Source organism: Bombina bombina, chromosome 2 (assembly GCF_027579735.1).
Source record: "Bombina bombina isolate aBomBom1 chromosome 2, aBomBom1.pri, whole genome shotgun sequence".
Taxonomy (NCBI): Eukaryota; Metazoa; Chordata; class Amphibia; order Anura; family Bombinatoridae; genus Bombina; species Bombina bombina.
The window spans coordinates 265094063-265114391 of NC_069500.1; the positions used below are offsets into that span (position 1 = coordinate 265094063).

Below are 20329 nucleotides of genomic sequence, written 5' to 3' on the forward strand. Positions count from 1 at the left end.
GGGCTGAAAAAATGGTTGACACTGATAGCATAATGTTTGTTGGGCAAACGATTTTATGTTTGGAGGACAATTAACGTTTTTTTCTTTTGTGTGAAGTAAACGTTTTTATTATTATGGCAATAGAGGGTGCACATGGCTTATTTTAGACCTGGGTATATTGAAGCCCACATGGCTAGGTTTTAGATCGCTTTGTAGCGGTTTCTTTGCAAGGCTGTGAGACATCAATGTAGATTGGCGGGGCCTATTTTCGTGCCTCTGTTGCGCAGTTGAATTCCCCATGCAAGCAGCAAGCTCCAGCTCCGGTGGGCCTCAAAGGAAGGATTGGGCCTAATCAAAGTGTTAAACTGGTTTTACAGACCCCTGAGGGCAGGTAGGCGCTACAGCAGAGCTGTGGCGAGGTGCAGGTTTTTTTTTTGGTTAATCATAACGTGTTTGTTTTTTTTTAATAACGTTTTTGTCATTAAGGGTTAAGTATTCCTTTCCTTGTGGTGCAATCTTAGCTGGCAAGATAAGACACATATATACTAAAATTGAGATAATTTTATCATTTTAAAGCAGTTTTGGAAAATTTGTACGCTTTTTTTTTTTCTCTTAAAGGCGCAGTACCGTTTCTCAGATGTTGTTTTTTTCACTAAATAGAGTGTTTTCAAGCCTGTTTGTGGTCATTACTAGCCTGTGTTAACATGTCTGACATTGAGGAAAGCCAATGTTCCATGTGTTTAGAAGCCATTGTGGAACCCCCACTTTAAATGTGTCCCTCAGGTACTGAAAGGGCCTTACTTTGCAAAGAACATATTTTAGCTGCTAAAAGTATGTCTCAGGATGATTCTCAGTCAGAAGAGAATCGGGTTATGCCATCTGCTTCTCCCCAAGTGTCACAACCTTTAACGCCCGGCCAAGCGACGCCAAGTACTTCTAGTGCGTCTTATTCTTTCACCCTGCAAGATATGGCTGCAGTTATGTCTACTACCCTTACAGAGGTATTATCCAAACTGCCAGGTTTACAGGGTAAGCGCATCAGGTCAGGTATTAGAGTAAATGCTGAGCCCTCTGATGCGTTTATTGGCCATCTCCGATGTACCCTCACAGTGTTCTGATTTGGGGGTGGGGGAATTGTTGTCTGAGGGAGAGCTTTCTGATTCAGGAAAGATGTTCCCTCAAACAGACTCGGATATGACGGCCTTTAAGTTTAAGGTTGAACACCTCCGCTTGTTACTCAGGGAGGTCTTAGCGACTCTGGATGATTGTGACCCTATTGTCATTTCACCAGAGAAACTGTGTAAAATGGATAAATATATGGAGGTCCCTACTTACACTAATGTTTTTCCAGTCCCTAGAAGAATTTCGGACATTGTTAGTAAGGAATGGGATAGACCAGGCATTCCGTTCTCTCCCCCTCCTACTTTTAAGAAAATGTTTCCCATATCTGACTCTATTCGGGATTCGTGGAGGGAGCTATTTCTACCCTGGCTAAGCGTACAACTATACCTATTGAGGACAGTTGTGATTTCAAAGATCCTATGGATAAAAAATTAAAGGATCTTCTAAAGAAATTGTTTATTCATCAGGGTTTTCGTCTAAAACCAATAGCGTGCATTGTTCCAGTAACTACTGCAGCAGCTTTTTGGTTTGAGGCTCTAGAGGAATCTAGAGGAATCTCTTAAGGTTAAGCGAGCTGCACTGTGTCTAATGGCGCGGTCGGGCCGGGCTGTGACTATACAGCTGGCCCGATGCGCTCAGTAAAAACAACAGACCCACTCAGCAGAGTACAGAGAGCGGGTCTGTAAAACAGCTGTATTTTTACAAAATAAAAAGGCAATATTATGATTTACAAAGTTTGGCTAATATAATGTTATATAATTCTGCACTATGTGCAGAATTATATAACATTATTTTTAAGGTTTACTGTCCCTTTAAGGCTCTCAAGCTAGCTAATTCTTTTATTACAGATACCGCTTTCCAAATGGCTAATTAGCGGCAAAGAATGCAGGCTTTGCTATTTTAGCGTGTAGAGCATTATGGCTTAAGTCTTGGTCTGCTGATGTGTCGTCTAAATCCAAGCTTTTAGCTATTCCCTTTAAGGGTAAGACCCTATTCGGGCCTGAACTAAAGGAGATCATTTCTGACATTACTGGGGGTAAAGGTCATGCCCTTTCTCAGGGCAAGACGGTTAAAATGAGGACCAAACAGAATAATTTTCGTTCCTTTCGAAACTTTAAAGGCGATCCCTCTACTTCCTTATCCGCCTCCAAGCAGAAGGGGAACTTTGCTCAATCCAAGTCAGTCTGGAGACCTAACCAGACCTGGAATAAAGGTAAACAGGCCAAGAAGCCTGCTGCTGCTACCAAGACAGCATGAAGGGGCAGCCCCCGATCAGGGACCGGATCTAGTAGGGGACAGACTTTCTCTCTTCGCTCAGGCTTGGGCAAGGGACGTTCAGGATTCCTGGGCATTAGAAATTGTGACCCGGGGTATCGTCTAGAATTCAAGGATTTTCTCCCAAGAGGGATATTTCATCTTTCACGTTTGTCTGTAGACCAGACAAAAAGAGAGGCGTTCTTATGCTGTGTAGAAGACCTATATACCATGGGTGTAATCTGCCCAGTTCCAAAATTAGATCAAGGGCAGGAGTTTTACTCCAATCTGTTTGTGGTTCCCAAAAAAGAGGGAACCTTCAGACCGATTTTTAGATCTCAAAAGTCTAAACAAATTTCTCAGAGTCCCATCGTTCAAGACCATACGAATAATTTTACCAATGGTCCAGGAGGGTCAATATATGACCACCGTGGATTTGAAGGATGCGTATCTTCACATTCCTATCCACAAAGATCATCACCAGTTCCTCAGGTTCGCCCTTCCTGGACAAACATTACCAGTTTGTGGCCCTTCCTTTTGGCCACAGCTCCCAGAATCTTCACAAAGGTGCTAGGGTTCCTTCTGGCGGTTCTAAGGCCGCGGGGCATAGCAGTGGCGCCCTATCTGGACGATATTTTGATTCAGGCATCAACTTACCATCTAGCCAAATCTCACATGGACATCGTGTTGGCTTTTCTAAGAACTCACGGGTGGAAGGTGAACATAAAAGAGTTCACTAGTTCCTCTGACAAGAGTTCCATTCCTAGGAACTCTGATAGACTCGGTAGACATGTAAATTTTTCGGACGGAGGCAAGAAAATCAAAGATCTTAACTACTTGCCGAGCACTTCATTCCATTCCTCGGCCATCAGTGGCGCAGTGTATGGAGGCCATTGGGTTAATGGTAGCGGCAATGGACATAGTTCCGTTTGCTCGCCTACATCTCAGACCACTGCAGCTGTGCATGCTCAGACAGTGATATGGGGATTATGCGGATTTATCTCCGCGGATAAATCTGGATCTAGAGACCAGAGACTCTCTTCATTGGTGGTTGTCACAGGATCATCTGTCCCAGGGAATGTGCTTCCGCAGGCCAGCGTGGGTCATAGTGACGATGGACGCCAGCCTCTTGGGCTGGGGTGCAGTCTGGAATTCCCTGAAGGCTCAGGGTGTGTGGACTCAGGAGGAATCCCTACTACCAATAAATATTCTGGAACTGAGAGCGATATTCAACAAGCTTCAAGCGTGGCCTCAGCTGGCTTCGGTTAAATTCATAAGATTCCAGTCGGACAATATCACGACTGTAGCATATATCAATCATCAAGGGGGAACAAAGAGTTCTCTAGCGATGATAGAGGTTTCCAAAATAATTCGATGGGCAGAGACTCACTCTTGCCATCTATCAGCAATATATATCCCAGGAGTGGAGAACTGGGAAGCGGATTTTCTAAGTCGTCAGACTTTTCATCCGGGGGAGTGGGAGCTCCATATGGAGGTGTTTGCAAAATTGATTCATCAATGGGGCACACCGGAATTGGATCTGATGGCATCTCGTCAGAATGCCAATCTTCCTTGTTTCGGGTCCAGATCAAGGGATCCTCAAGCAGTACTGATAGATGCTCTAACAGTACCTTGGTCGTTCAACCTCTCATGTGTTTCCTCTCCTACCTCGTCTGATTGCCAGAATCAAACAGGAGAGGACTTGGTATGCAGATCTGGTGGAAATGTCATCTCTGCCACCGTGGAAACTGCCACTGAGACAGGACCTTCTCGTTCAGGGTCCGTTCCAACACCCAAATCTAATTTCTCTGCAACTGACTGCCTGGAGATTGAACGCTTCATTTTATCTAAGCGGGGATTCTCTGAGTCGGTCATTGATACCTTGATTCAGGCTTGAAAGCCTGTCACTAGGAAAATTTACCATAAGATATGGCGTAAATATCTTTAGTGGTGCGAATCCAAAGGCTACTCATGGAGTAAGATCAGGATTCCTAGGATTTGTCCTTTCTCCAAGAAGGATTGGAGAAGGGGTTATCAGCTAGTTCCTTAAAGGGACAGATTTCTGCTTTGTCAATCTTACTACACAAGCATCTGGCAGATGTCCCAGACGTTCAGTCGTTTTGTCAGGCTTTGGTTAGAATTAAGCCTGTGTTTAAACCTGTTGCTCCGCCATGGAGTTTGAATTTAGTTCTTAATGTTCTTAAAGGGGTTCCGTTTGAACCCATGCATTCCATAGATATTAAACTTCTATCTTGGAAAGTTCTGTTTTTAGTCGCTATCTCTTCTGCTCGAAGAGTTTTTGAGCTATCTGCATTACAATGCGACTCACCTTATCTTATATTCCATTCTGATAAGGTGATTTTGCGCACTAAACCTGGATTCCTTCCTAAGGTTGTTTCAAATAAGAATATTAATCAGGAAATTGTTGTTCCTTCTTTGTGTCCTAATCCTTCTTCTAAGAAGGAGCGTCTGCTACATAACTTGGACGTGGTTCGTGCCTTGAAGTTTTACTTGCAAGCGACCAAGGATTTCTGTCAAACATCTTCTCTATTTGTTGTCTATTCTGGAAAGCATAGGGGTCAAAAAGCTACGTCTACCTCTTTCTTTTTGGCTGAAAAGCATAATCCGTTTGGCATACAAGACTGCTGGACAGCAGCCTCCTGAAAAAATTACAGCTCATTCTACTAGAGCGGTGGCTTCCACGTGGGCTTTTAAAAACGATGCTTCTGTTGAACAGATTTGTAAGGCTGCGACTTGGTCTTCCCTTCATACCTTTTCCAAATTTTACAAATTTGATACTTTTGCTTCTTCTGAGGCTATTTTTGGGAGAAAAGTTCTTCAAGCAGTGGTGCCTTCTGTTTAGGTATCTGTCTTGTCCCTCCCGTTCATCCATGTCCTGTAGCTTTGGTATTGTATCCCACAAGTAAAGGATGAATCCGTGGACTCGTCGTATCTTGTAGAAGAAAAGGAAATATGCTTACCTGATAAATTGATTTCTTCTATGATACGACGAGTCCACAGCCCTCCCTGTCAATTTAAGACAGATTATATTTTTTTTTGTTTGAAACTTCAGTCACCTCTGCACCTTTATAGTTTCTCCTTTTTCTTCCTATACCTTCGGTCGAATGACTGGGGGGTGGAGTCAAGGGAGGAGCTATATAGACAGCTCTGCTGTGGTGCTCTTTGCCACTTCCTGTTAGCAGGAGGATAATATCCCACAAGTAAAGGATGAATCCGTGGACTCGTCGTATCGTAGAAGAAATCAATTTATCAGGTAAGCATAAATTTCCTTATCAAGCCTATTTCTCCTCCTTGTAATCTTAAGCTAGTGTTACGGGTTTTAAAGGCTCCTCCTTTTGAACCTATGCATAAATTGTACATTAAACTTCTGTCTTGGAAAGTGTTGTTTCTTTTGGCTATCTCCTCAATCGAAGCGTTTCTGAATTGTCTGATCTTTCTTGTGAGTCTCCTTATTTGTTTTTTCATCAAGATAAGGATGTTTTACGGACATCATTTATTTTTTTTATTTTTTTTGCCTAAGGCTGTTTCTTTAGAGAACATTCGTAGTGGGATTGTTGGCCCTTATTTGTGTCCTAATCCTAAAAAGTGCTCCTGAAAGTTGTTAGGGTATTGAAACATTTTTTGATGCTACTAAGGGTTTTACACAAACTCCTAGGTTTTTGTTCTTTTCTCTGTGCCTAGGAAGGCTTCTGCTATTTCTTTAACCTCTTGGTTAAAACGTTTTATTCACAGAGCTTATTTGGAGGCAGCTTACGTCTCATTTTACTAGGTCAGTTGTAACTTCTTGGGCTTTTAAGAATGAGGCTTTAGTTGATCAAATTTTGCTTCATCTAAAGCAGCTTTTGTTAGAAAGATTCTTAAAGCAGTTATCTCAGTTTGATTGTTATGCATTATAAAAAAAAAAAAAAAAAAAGTTCCAAGGGGTTGTGGATTTCTTTCTTTCATGTAATTAGCAAGAGTCCATGAGCTAGTGACGTATGGGATATACATTCCTACCAGGAGGGGCAAAGTTTCCCAAACCTCAAAATGCCTATAAATACACCCCTCACCACACCCACAAATCAGTTTTTACAAACTTTGCCTCCTATGGAGGTGGTGAAGTAAGTTTGTGCTAGATTCTACGTTGATATGCGCTCCGCAGCAGGTTGGAGCCCGGTTTTCCTCTCAGCGTGCAGTGAATGTCAGAGGGATGTGAGGAGAGTATTGCCTATTTGAATTCAATGATCTCCTTCTACGGGGTCTATTTCATAGGTTCTCTGTTATCGGTAGTAGAGATTCATCTCTTACCTCCCTTTTCAGATCGACGATATACTCTTATATATACCATTACCTCTACTGATTCTCGTTTCAGTACTGGTTTGGCTTTCTACTACATGTAGATGAGTGTCCTGGGGTAAGTAAGTCTTATTTTCTGTGACACTCTAAGCTATGGTTGGGCACTTTTATATAAAGTTCTAAATATATGTATTCAAACATTTATTTGCCTTGACTCAGGATGTTCAAACATTCCTTATTTCAGACAGTCAGTTTCATATTTGGGATAATGCATATGAATACATTTTTTTCTTACCTTAAAATTTGACTTTTTTCTCTGTGGGCTGTTAGGCTCGCGGGGGCTGAAAATGCTTCATTTTATTGCGTCATTCTTGGCGCAGACTTTTTTGGCGCAAATTTTTTTTTTCTGTTTCCGCCGTCATACGTGTCGCCGGAAGTTGCGTCATTTTTGACGTTTTTTGCGCCAAAAGTGTCGGCGTTCCGGATGTGGCATCATTTTTGGCGCCAAAAGCATTTAGGCGCCAAATAATGTGGGCGTCTTTTTTGGCGCTAAAAAATATGGGCGTCACTATGGTCTCCACATTATTTAAGTCTCATTATTTATTGATTCTGGTTGCTAGAAGCTTGTTCACTGGCATTTTTTTCCCATTCCTGAAACTGTCATTTAAGGAATTTGATCAATTTTGCTTTATATGTTGTTTTTTCTATTACATATTGCAAGATGTCCCAGATTGACACTGAGTCAGAAGATACTTCTGGAAAAAACGCTGCCTGGTGCTGGATCGACCAAAGTTAAGTGTATCTGCTGTAAACTTGTGGTATCTGTTCCTCCAGCTGTTGTTTGTAATGAATGTCATGACAAACTTGTTAATGCAGATAATATTTCCTTTAGTAATGTTCCGTCAACATCTAATACTCAGAGTGTTCCTGTTAACATAAGAGATTTTGTTTCTAAATCCATTAAGAAGGCCATGTCTGTTATTCCTCCTTCTAGTAAACGTAAAAGGTCTTTTAAAACTTCTCATTTTTCAGATGAATTTTTAAATGAACATCATCATTCTGATTCTGATCATGGTTCCTCTGGTTCAGAGGATTCTGTCTCAGAGGTTGATGCTGATAAATCTTCATATTTATTCAAAATGGAATTTATTCGTTCTTTACTTAAAGAAGTCTTAATTGCATTAGAAATAGAGGATTCTGGTCCTCTTGATACTAAATCTAAACGTTTAAATAAGGTTTTTAAATCTCCTGTAGTTATTCCAGAAGTTTTTCCTGTCCCTGATGCTATTTCTGAAGTAATCTCCAGGGAATGGAATAATTTGGGTAATTCATTTACTCCTTCTAAATGTTTTAAGCAATTATATCCTGTGCCATCTGACAGATTAGAGTTTTGGGACAAAATCCCTAAAGTTGATGGGGCTATCTCTACTCTTGCTAAACGTACTACTATTCCTACGCCAGATAGTACTTCCTTTAAGGATCCTTTAGATAGGAAGATTGAATCCTTTCTAAGAAAAGCTTACTTATGTTCAGGTAATCTTCTTAGACCTGCTATATCTTTAGCGGATGTTGCTGCAGCTTCAACCATTTGGTTAGAAGCTTTAGCGCAACAAGTAACAGATCATAATTCTCATAGCATTGTTAATCTTCTTCAACATGCTAATAACTATTTGTGATGCCATCTTTGATATCATTAGAGTTGATGTCAGGTATATGTCTCTAGCTATTTTAGCTAGAAGAGCTTTATGGCTTAAAAATTGGAATGCTGATATGTCTTCTAAGTCAACTTTGCTTTCCCTTTCTTTCCAGGGTAATAAATTATTTGGTTCTCAGTTGGATTCTATTATCTCAACTGTTACTGGAGGGAAAGGAACTTTTTTACCACAGGATAAAAAATCTAAAGGTAAATTTGGGTCTAATAATCGCTTTCGTTCCTTTCGTCACAATAAGGAACAAAAGCCTGATCCTTCACCCACAGGAGCGGTGTCAGTTTGGAAACCATCTCCAGTCTGGAATAAATCCAAGCCTTTTAGAAAGCCAAAGTCAGCTCCCAAGTCCACATGAAGGTGCGGCCCTCATTCCAGCCCAGCTGGTAGGGGGCAGATTACGTTTTTTCAAAGAAATTTGGATCAATTCAATTCACAATCTTTGGATTCAAAACATTGTTTCAGAAGGGTACAGAATTGGCTTCAAGATAAGGCCTCCTGCAAAGAGATTTTTTTCTTTCCCGTGTCCCAGTAAATCCAGCGAAAGCTCAAGCATTTCTGAAATGTGTTTCAGATCTAGAGTTGGCTGGAGTAATTATGCCAGTTCCAGTTCTGGAACAGGGGCTGGGGTTTTATTCAAATCTCTTCATTGTACCAAAGAAGGAGAATTCCTTCAGACCAGTTCTGGATCTAAAAATATTGAATCGTTATGTAAGGATACCAACATTCAAAATGGTAACTATAAGGACTAGCCTTTTGTTCAGCAAGGGCATTATATGTCCACAATAGATTTACAGGATGCATATCTGCATATTCCGATTCATCCAGATCACTATCAGTTTCTGAGATTCTCTTTCCTAGACAAGCATTACCAGTTTGTGGCTCTGCTGTTTGGCCTAGCAACAGCTCCAAGAATTTTTACAAAGGTTCTCGGTGCCCTTCTGTCTGTAATCAGAGAACAGGGTATTGTGGTATTTCCTTATTTGGACGATATCTTGGTACTTGCTCAGTCTTCACATTTAGCAGAATCTCATACGAATCGACTTGTGTTGTTTCTTCAAGATCATGGTTGGAGGATCAATTTACCGAAAAGTTCATTGATTCCTCAGACAAGGGTAACCTTTTTAGGTTTCCAGATAGATTAAGTGTCCATGACTCTGTCTCTGACAGACAAGAGACGTCTAAAATTGATCTCAGCTTGTCGAAACCTTCAATCACAATCATTCCCTTATGCATGGAAATTCTAGGTCTTATGACTGCTGCATCGGACGTGATCCCCTTTGCTCGTTTTCACATGCGACCTCTTCAGCTCTTTATGCTGAACCAGTGGTGCAGGGATTACACAAAGATATCTCAATTAATATCTTTTAAACCGATTGTACGACACTCTCTCTGACGTGGTGGACAGATCACCATTGTTTAGTTCAGGGGGCTTCTTTTGTTCTTCCGACCTGGACTGTAATTTCAACAGATGCAAGTCTGACAGGTTGGGGAGCTGTTTGGGGGTCTCTGACAGCACAAGGGGTTTGGGAATCTCAGGAGGTGAGATTACCAATCAATATTTTGGAACTCCGTGCAATTTTCAGAGCTCTTCAGTCATGGCCTCTTCTAAAGAGAGAATCGTTCATTTGTTTTCAGACAGACAATGTCACAACTGTGGCATACATCAATCATCAAGGAGGGACTCACAGTCCTCTGGCTATGAAAGAAGTATCTCGAATACTGGTATGGGCGGAATCCAGCTCCTGTCTAGTTTCTGCGGTTCATATCCCAGGTATAGACAATTGGGAAGCGGATTATCTCAGCCGCCAAACGTTACATCCGGGCGAATGGTCTCTTCACCCAGAGGTATTTCTTCAGATTGTTCAAATGTGGGGACTTCCAGAAATAGATCTGATGGCTTCTCATCTAAACAAGAAACTTCCCAGGTATCTGTCCAGATCCAGGGATCCTCAGGCGGAAGCAGTGGATGCATTGTCACTTCCTTGGAAGTATCATCCTGCCTATCTCTTTCCACCTCTAGTTCTTCTTCCAAGAGTAATCTCCAAGATTCTGAAGGAATGCTCGTTTGTTCTGCTGGTGGCTCCAGCATGGCCTCACAGGTTTTGGTATGCGGATCTTGTCCGGATGACCTCTTGCCAACCGTGGACTCTCCCGTTAAGACCAGACTTTCTGTCGCAAGGTCCTTTTTTCCATCAGGATCTCAAATCCTTAAATTTAAAGGTATGGAGATTGAACGCTTGATTCTTAGTCAAAGAGGTTTCTCTGACTCTGTGATTAATACTATGTTACAGGCTCATAAATCTGTATCTAGAAAGATATATTATAGAGTCTGGAAGACTTACATTTCTTGGTGTCTTTCTCATCATTTTTCCTGGCATTCTTTTAGAATTCCGAGAATTTTACAGTTTCTTCAGGATGGTTTGGATAAAGGTTTGTCTGCAAGTTCCTTGAAAGGACAAATCTTTGCTCTTTCTGTTCTTTTTCACAGAAAGATTGCTAATCTTCCTGATATTCATTGTTTTGTACAAGCTTTGGTTCGTATAAAACCTGTCATTAAGTCAATCTCTCCTCCTTGGAGTTTGAATTTGGTTCTGGGGGCTCTTCAAGCTCCTCCGTTTGAACCTATGCATTCGCTGGATATTAAATTACTTACTTGGAAAGTTTTTTGTTTCTTTTGGCCATCTCTTCTGCTAGAAGAGTTTCTGAATTATCTGCTCTTTCTTGTGAGTCTCCTTTTCTGATTTTTTCATCAGGATAAGGCGGTGTTGCGAACTTTTAAATTTTTACCTAAGGTTGTGAATTCTAACAACATTAGTAGAGAAATTGTGGTTCCTTCATTGTGTCCTAATCCTAAGAATTCTAAGGAGAGATCATTGCATTCTTTGGATGTAGTTAGAGCTTTGAAATATTATGTTGAAGCTACCAAGAATTTCCGAAAGACTTCTAGTCTGTTATCTTTTCCGGTTCTAGGAAAGGTCAGAAGGCCTCTGCCATTTCTTTGGCATCTTGGTTAAAATCTTTAATTCATCTTGCTTATGTCGAGTCGGGTAAAACTCCGCCTCAAAGGATTACAGCTCATTCTACTAGGTCAGTTTCTACTTCCTGGGCGTTTAGGAATGAAGCTTCGGTTGATCAGATTTGCAAAGCAGCAACTTGGTCTTCTTTGCATACTTTTACTAAATTCTACCATTTTGATGTGTTTTCTTCTTCTGAAGCAGTTTTTGGTAGAAAAGTACTTCAGGCAGCTGTTTCAGTTTGATTCTTCTGCTTATAATTTCAAGTTTTTTTCATTATACGATTTAAACTTTATTTTGGGTGTGGATTATTTTCAGCGGAATTGGCTGTCTTTATTTTATCCCTCCCTCTCTAGTGACTCTTGCGTGGAAGATCCACATCTTGGGTAGTCATTATCCCATACGTCACTAGCCCATGGACTCTTGCTAATTACATGAAAGAAAACATAATTTATGTAAGAACTTACCTGATAAATTCATTTCTTTCATATTAGCAAGAGTCCATGAGGCCCACCCTTTTTGTGGTGGTTATGATTTTTTTGTATAAAGCACAATTATTCCAATTCCTTATTTTTTATGCTTTCGCACTTTTTTCTTATCACCCCACTTCTTGGCTATGCGTTAAACTGATTTGTGGGTGTGGTGAGGGGTGTATTTATAGGCATTTTGAGGTTTGGGAAACTTTGCCCCTCCTGGTAGGAATGTATATCCCATACATCACTAGCTCATGGACTCTTGCTAATATGAAAGAAATGAATTTATCAGGTAAGTTCTTACATAAATTATGTTTTTTCAGGGTTGTTCAGAATGGGAGTAAGAGGTGAGTAGGAAGATGAAATACCCTTTGTTTAGGATATAATTCCAATTGGATATAGTTTTGTAATAAGATCAGGATTCCTAGGATTTGTCCTTTCTCCAAGAAGGATTGGAGAAGGGGTTATCAGCTAGTTCCTTAAAGGGACAGATTTCTGCTTTGTCAATCTTACTACACAAGCGTCAGCTAAATGAGAATTATTTGGGAGCCAATATATACCCTATAATTGAGGTTTCCATGATTACTCCATATTCTAATAACTCCCAGCTCTTTGGGGCTGTAAGACTTTGATTGCACCATTTTGGCTATTTTATGTAGTGATGCAGCTTTTTTATATAGCAAAAGATAAGGAACTCCTAATCCGCTTGAGCTGTGTGTGTGTGTGTGTGTATATATTTTTGGATGAAGTAAAATGCGCAACTTCCCTGATGAGTCTCCCATAGTTAAGTTCCAGCAATTTATTAGTTGTCGAAGATAAATTCCCAAATATTTTAAGGATTGAAATTGCGTTCGATTGCATTACCTGATTGTAGCTTACGTACATTTCTATTGCTCAAATTAAGGGACATGATTTCAGATTTATTTAGATTTACTAAAAAATGAGATATGTTGTATAGTTTTAGCTCCTTAAGTACAGCAGAGGGAGAGGGAAGGTGACCCCATGCTCATGTTTAATATTCATGTTCAAGAAAATGACCAAACCATTCACCATGTTTTGCATTCTGTATGTTTCTTTTTACAAATTCTTGTGATCCATTTATAAAAAAAAAACTAGTCTTAAAGCCTGTGTACACGGCCCAAAATGTGTCCAACTACCTCCCCCCCTCCCTCCAAGAACCTTTCCCTACCCTCTGACCCCCCCCATCCACTCAGATTCCTCCTTCCCCCATCCCTGCCGCTATCAAAAAAATTTTTTTTCCCAGCAGCGTAGCAGTCCCACCCGCCTCCCTTCTAAACGTCCCACACCACCAGCGATTGGCACCACTGCTGCCCGATGCAGAGAGGAACACAAAGTGCTTGGTACCGCTGCAAACCAATTTCTGCCCTTCCCCACTTGTGAGGCATTCAGAAATAGCGCAATCTCGCTACTTTTGGCGAGATTGTGGCAGAGAGAGGCCCAGGACAGCAGTCCTTAAGGACTTAACCACCAGCGCCGTCCTCGCTCAATTACTACTGCACATCAGCGCTGGTCGTTAAGGGGTTAAGGCAAGGTATGCTTGTCTTGCACAGTCTTTACTGCGCATGATTGCGTCGCACAAACAAACTTTGCCTTTTTTAATATAGGATTTGTGATTATTAGTTTTTTTTTCTATTGGGTTAGAAACATCTCAGTTTTGCGCTATGAATCTTGTTTTCCTTTTGTTGATAATGTTTTTTTTGTACAATTCTTGTTAATTTTTGATCATATTGCAGTGTTTTAGTTTGTGTGTTTTTTTTTTTTTTTTACCAACAAATATAATGCAGTTTACGATGTACATGCTTTCCTTCTTAATTTAAGTAGAGCCCACTGCTTCATTCCTTACTGTTGGGAAATACTGAACCTGGCCACCAGGAGGAGGCAAAGACACCCCAGCCAAAGACTTAAATAACTCTCCCACTTCCACTATCCCCCAGTGATTCTTTGCCTTTCTTTACAGGAGGATGGCAGAGAAGTGTCAGATTTCTGAGTTGTTTCTCAGGAGGGATATATGCCTTTCGTTATGGAACTGGAGGTTTAAGTAGCCTTGTCAGCCTCTCAGAATCAAAGAAAGTCCAGCAGCACCACAGTAGTTTATCTTTCAAACTTTATTAGTACCTGGAGGTAAAACATGACGTTTCGGGCTCAATAGCCCTTAATCATATTGAGCCCGAAACGTCATGTTTTTACCTCCAGGTACTAATAAAGTTTGAAAGATAAACTACTGTGGTGCTGCTGGACTTTCTTTGATTCTGATGTTTGGGAGTCTTTGAGCAGTGGCTCCTCCAGCTTTGCACACTTAATTTGTACCACTGGTGCTTGAGTCGTTTGAGACTTTGGACCTTGTCAGCCTCTCAGTGAGAGCATTGCCGAAAGTTAGTCTGGAGATGCAGGGAGAGTCTTTCTGCGAACCCATCCAGACTGCCTGCTAACAGCTTTTTAAGCAACCAGTGTTGATGAGTTTCACTGTCTGCTTTCTTCACTCAAGCCCATGTCAGGATCAATGCTACAAGACTCACACTTGAGAGGCTGTGTTTCTGTTCCACAGCATGGATTCTGGTAAGATCTTTCAATTTTTACTTATGTTGAAATTGCTGAAGACAGGGTCACAATGTGACTACTTTTTATCTTTACAGAATCGTGGGTTAATATCTCCTGAGGGATGTTATTGAACAGTGGGGATTAATCAAATGTGTTCTTTGATTTATGCTGCTTTATGTGTGAGATTTATTTTGGGCTCATAGACTGTTATGCGGTAACGGAACAAACAGGCATTTTACTTTCACTTTGAACGCTGTGCAGCTTGTAGCTTGGTGCGCTTTTTCTCATAGCAGTGGCAGTCCTACGTTGCGCAACACCTGACTGGGTGTGGTCACACTTTCATTTTCTTTTTCCTGACCGAGCTAGCTGTCGGAGAGGTAGCTTTTTCTCTGGTTGCCTGGGTATAGGAGGTGGTGAGTGTCCCAGTCATTGGGGGTATAAAGGTGCCATTTTTGTGAGATTTGTTTGTATCCTACTGTTAGCGCAAGCTATGGAGTATCCTGATATGCTTGAGGGTACTCCCCTCTATTCCTAATAGTAATACCTGTCTATATTGTGAGGAGGCCTTGGTGTGCCCGCCCTCTCAACTATGTTCTATATGCATCAACAAGGTTACTATGTCTAAGAAGGTTAACCCCTTTAGTACGATTGAGCCATCCACCTCCGAGGACTCTGGTGCATACCCATCAATCGTATCCATTGTCACATGCAGCTTCCCGTGGCATGTCTGCTCCTCCATCTGGAGGGAGCCTTTTACCATTAGGGTGTATTGGATCTTCCTTTTCTCCTTCGTCTGCCTTTTAAAAACTATTCCCGGTCCCGGACTTTCAGCTGGTGTTGTGGGGTTCCGTCCTTAAGGTGGATGGTGCTATCTCCACGTTAGCTAAGCATGCTACTATCCCTCTTGAGAATAGCTCGTCCTTCAGAGAGACGATGGATAAAAAGATGGAAACTTTTCTCAAAAAAGGTTTCAGCATACGGGTTATTTATTTCAATTGTCAGTGGCTGTTGCCTCAGTCGCTGGAGCTGCAGCCTACTGGTGCAACTCCTTAACGGAATTGATCGAGGTGGAGGGTCCCCTCGACGTTATCCAAGACAGAATTAAAGCTTTGAGAATTGCTAATTCTTTTATCTGTGATGCAAACATGCAAATTATTTGCCTGAATGCTTAGATATGCTGGTTTCTCAGTGCAGACGCGTCGGGCACTCTGGCTGAAGTCCTGGTCTGCAGACATGACTTCTAAGTCTAGACTACTTTCTCTCCCTTTTACCATTATCTCCACGGTTACAGGGGGCAGGGTGCGCAGGATAAAAAGAACAAAGGGACAATGTTCTAATTTTCCTTCCTTTCATTATGAAAAGTCCCAACATCAGCAGACCTCCTAAGTCCCAGCAAAACCAAAAGCACTTAAAAGCCGTAGTAGGGGGCAGACTGTCGCTGTTTTCAGATGCTTGGTCCAGGGATGTGCAGGATCCGTGGGTCCTGGAGGTCATAGCTCAGCGATACAAGATTGATTTCAAATCTCATCCACCCAAGGGCAGATTTCTCTTTTTCAAGCCGGTCTTTAAAACCAGAACAGAGGGAAGCCTTTCTGGGGTGCGTGAGGTATCTGTCCTCCTTGGGGGTCATTGTCCTTGGTTCCCATCGCAGAAAGAGGTTTGGCATACTACTCTAGCCTGTTTGTGGTCCCAAAGAAAGAGGGAACTTTCCGCCCATTTCTGGACCTAAAGTGCTTAAACAAATTTCTAAATGTCCCCTTGTTCAAGATAAACAATAAGGTCCATTCTTTCTCTAGTTCAGGAAGGACAGTTCATGACATCTATAGATCTGAAGGATACATACCTTCACGTTGCAGTCCACAGGGACCAGTTCCTAAGGTTTGCTTTCCTGGATCAGCACTTCCAGTTTATTGCACTACCGTTTGGTCTAGTTACGACCCCAAAAATCTTTACAAAGGTTCTAGGAGCTCTCCCTGGCCGTCACCAGAACCCAAGGTATAGCAGTAGCTCCCTACTTGGACAACATTCTGGTTCAAACGACATCCTTTCGGCTAGCAGAGGACCATTCATTACCTCTATCTCTTCGATCACATGGATGGAAGATAAACTTAATGAAGAGTTCTATCATTACAAGCACCAGGGTAGAATTCCTGGGTACTATAATAGATTCAATATCCACAAGGATATTTCTAACCGACCAGAGGCGGTGCAAGCTAGCTTCGGCATGTCTTGCCCTCCTGACCTCCTTGAGGCCATCTGTGGCTCAGTGTATGGAGGTAATTGGTCTCATGGTGTCCAGCAAGGACATAATACCTTTTGCCAGGTTCTGTCTCAGGCCACTACAGTTGTGCATGCTTAGGCAGTGGAACAGCGATCATTTGGATCTGTCAACAGATTTCCCTGGACAACTGGTCGAGAGACTTGCTCGCTTAGTGGCTCTATTCAGATCATCTGTCCCGAGGGACAACCTTTCTTAGACCATCCTGTGAGATTGTGACTACAGACGCGAGCCTCTCAGGATGGGGAGCTGTTTGGGATGCCAAAAAGGCACAGGGCCTGTGGTCTCAGGAGGAACGCTCCCTCCCGGTCAACATTTTGGAGCTTCGAGCAATCTACGATGCTCTGAAGGCTTGGCCTCTTCTGGGTTCGTCACAGTTTATCAGATTCCAATCGGACAATATAACCTCGGTGGTTTACATTAACCATCAGGGGGGAACGAGAAGCTCTCTAGCAGTGAGGGAAGTATCTCGGATTCTGGAGTGGGCGAAGGCCCACAGCTGTTCGCTTTCAGTGATCCACATTCCGGGTGTGGATAACTGGGAAGCGGATTTTCTCAGCAGACAATCTTTTCATCCGGGGGAATGGTCTCTCCATACTGAAGTGTTTGCGGAGATATGCTACAGGTCTGGGATGCCGGAGATAGATCTCATGGTGTCTCGTCAAAATACCAAGCTATCCAGATATGGGTCGAGGTTCAGGGACCCTCAGACGGAGCTGATGCATTAGCGGTGACTTGGAGGTTCAATCTAGTCTACCTTTTTCCGCCAGTATCACTAGTTCCTCGGGTAGTGGCCCGCATCGAGCAGGTGTCAGTAATACTGATTGCTCCATCATGGCCGTGAAGGACGTGGTTCACGGACCTAGTGAGAATGTCATCTTCTCCTCCATGGAAGTTACCTTGTCGCAGGGATCTGCTGGAACAAGGTCCTTTTTGTTCATCAAAATCAAGATTCTCTGAGGCAGACTGCATGGAGATTCAACGCTTAGTCCTTGCCAAGAGAGGTTTTTTCTGAGAGTTATTGATACACTCATTCAAGCTCGTAAGCCAGTTACTCGTCGCATCTATCATGATGTGTGGAGAACCTACTTATGCTGGTGTGAAAAGCGTGGCTTTCCTTGGCATAAAGTTAAGGTTGTCAGGATTCTGTTGTTTCTCCAGGATGGTTTGAAGAAGGGTCTTTCGGCCAGTTCCCTGAGGGGGCAGATTTCGGCCTTGTCTGTTTTACTGCACAAGAGGCTCTCTGAGCTTCCAGATGTTCAGTCTTTTGTTAAGGCTCTGATTAGGATCAGACCTGTGTTCAGATCTTCGGCTCCACCTTGGAGTCTGAATCTGGTTCTTAAAGTTTTGCAATGGGCTCCGTTTGAGTCTATGCATGAAATTGATATTTCATACATATTTGACATATGTTGTCCTTAAAAGTCCTCTTTCTACTGGCTATTGCCTCAGCATACAGAGTATCTGAGATTGCCGCCTTGCAGTGTGAGCCTCCTTATCTGTTCTTCCATTCGGATAAGGCTCTCCTACGTACTAAGTTAGGGTTTCTCCCTAAGGTTGTGTCAGACCGCAACATCAGTCAAGAGATTGTGGTCCCTTCTTTGTGTCCTAATCCTCCTCCTTCGAAGGAACGTTTACTTCATAATTTGGATATGGTTCGTGTTTTGAAGTTTTATCTTCAAGCTACTAAGGATTTTAGACAAACTTCTTCCTCATTTGTGTCATATTCTGGGAAGCATAAGGGTCAGAAGGTCTCTTTGACTTCCTTATCCTTTTGGTTGCAGAGTCTTATCCGCTTAACCTATGAAACAGCGGGACATAGACCTCCTCAGAGAATTACAGCTCATTCTACTAGAACAGTGGCTTCCTCTTGGGCCTTTAAGAAAAAGGCCTCTATGGATCAGATTTGTAAGGCGGCTCCCTGGTCTTCCTTACCCAATTTTTTTCTAAATTCTACAAGTTTGATGTTCTTGCTTCAGCTGAAGCAGCCTTCGGGGGAGAGGTTTTGCAGGCTGTGGTGCCCTCAGATTAGGGCCCGTCTCCTTTTTTTTTTTTTTTGTCCCTCCCGTTATCATTCAGTGTCCTCTAGAGCTTAGGTATAAGTTTCCCAACAGTAAGGAATGAAGTCTTGGACTCTGATTATGTTAAGAAGGAAAACATAAATTATGCTTACCAGATAATTTCATTTCCTTCTCTATAAGAAGAGTCCACGGCTCCCGCCTGTGTTTCTCCGATGGGCGGACCCCTAAATTTTGTGTTTTCTTCTGGCACCATTTTATACCCTGATATTTCTCCTACTGTTCCTTATTTCCTCTGCAGAATGACTGGGGGATAGGGGAAGTGGGAGAGGTATTTAAGCCTTTGGCTGGGGTGTCTGCCTCCTCCTGATGGCCAGGTTCAGTATTTCCCAAGAGTAAGAAATGAAGTCGTGGATTCTCCTTATACAGAAGGAAATTAAATTATCTGGTAAGCATAATTGTTTTTTTTTTTCATTTTGAATAAATTCTATGTTTGCCTTTCTGCTTTTAGATGCTAGATGTTTATGACCACCTTCCATTTGATAACCCTGATGGGGGAGTTTGGAAGCAGGGTTTTGAAATAACTTATGATGAACATGAATGGGATAATGAACCTCTTCAAGTGTTCCTTGTACCTCATTCTCATAATGACCCAGGTAATTTACATTTTTAAATGTTTTTTTATATATTCCATAGTTTTCATACTGATAATGTTAATATTCTAAATGGGAAATCAGTGGTGATTGCTATTATATGAATTCACATAATGTTTTATGCATGGCTATTGATTTTTTGATTAAAGTTTAATTAGTTGCATATTGACGTTGATTTGTGTATTTAAATCTTAAAGGAATCAGCTTATGCTACATTTTAACCTCCTCCTATTTTCTGACTTGTTCTATATTCATTTCTTTCATGTAATTGGCAAGAGTCCATGAGCTAGTGACGTATGAGATATACAATCCTACCAGGAGGGGCAAACCTCAAAATGCCTATAAATACACTCCTCACCACATCCACAATTCAGTTTTACAAACTTTTGCCTCCTATGGAGGTGGGGCGATGTTTCAAATTGATATCTTGGAATTCTGTGCTATTTTTCAGAGCTCTTAAAGGCTTAGCCTCTTTTATGAGATAACTTTTTCATTTTTTTGCGTTCAGACATTCAATATCACAACTGTGGTATATGTCAATCAACAATAGGGACTCATAGTTCCTTAGCAATTAAGAGGTATCTTGAATACGTTCTTAGATGGAATTCATCTCCTGTCTATTTTCAATCGCCTAGATTACGAGTTTTTGTCGGTAATGGTGCGCGGGGCTAACGAGACTTTTTTTTCTCACCGCTCACTTAAGACAACGCTGGTATTACAGGTTTTTACAAACCCGGTGTTAGCCTCAGAAAAGTGAGCGGAGAGCAAAATATTGCTCCACATCTTACCGTAATACCAGAGCTGCTTACGGTAGCGGTGAGCTGGTGTAACGTGCTCATGCATGATTTCCCCATAGGAATCAATGGGGGAGAGCCGGCTGAAAAAAAGTCTAACACCTGCAAAAAAGCAGCGTTCAGCTTCTAACGCAGCCCCATTGATTCCTATGGGGAAATACATTTTATGTCTACACCTAACAC

General features: G+C 41.8%; 1 protein-coding gene across 1 annotated transcript in view; it reads left to right on the forward strand.

Annotated features, from left to right (window-relative positions):
• MAN2A1 (mannosidase alpha class 2A member 1) overlaps positions 1-20329 on the forward strand; it is a 333289-nt gene that overhangs the window by 93236 nt on the left and 219724 nt on the right. Inside the window, exon 3 of the mRNA XM_053701535.1 lies at positions 19211-19355. Coding sequence (XP_053557510.1) covers positions 19211-19355 — 145 coding nt within the window. The remainder of the gene's footprint in view (positions 1-19210; positions 19356-20329) is intronic.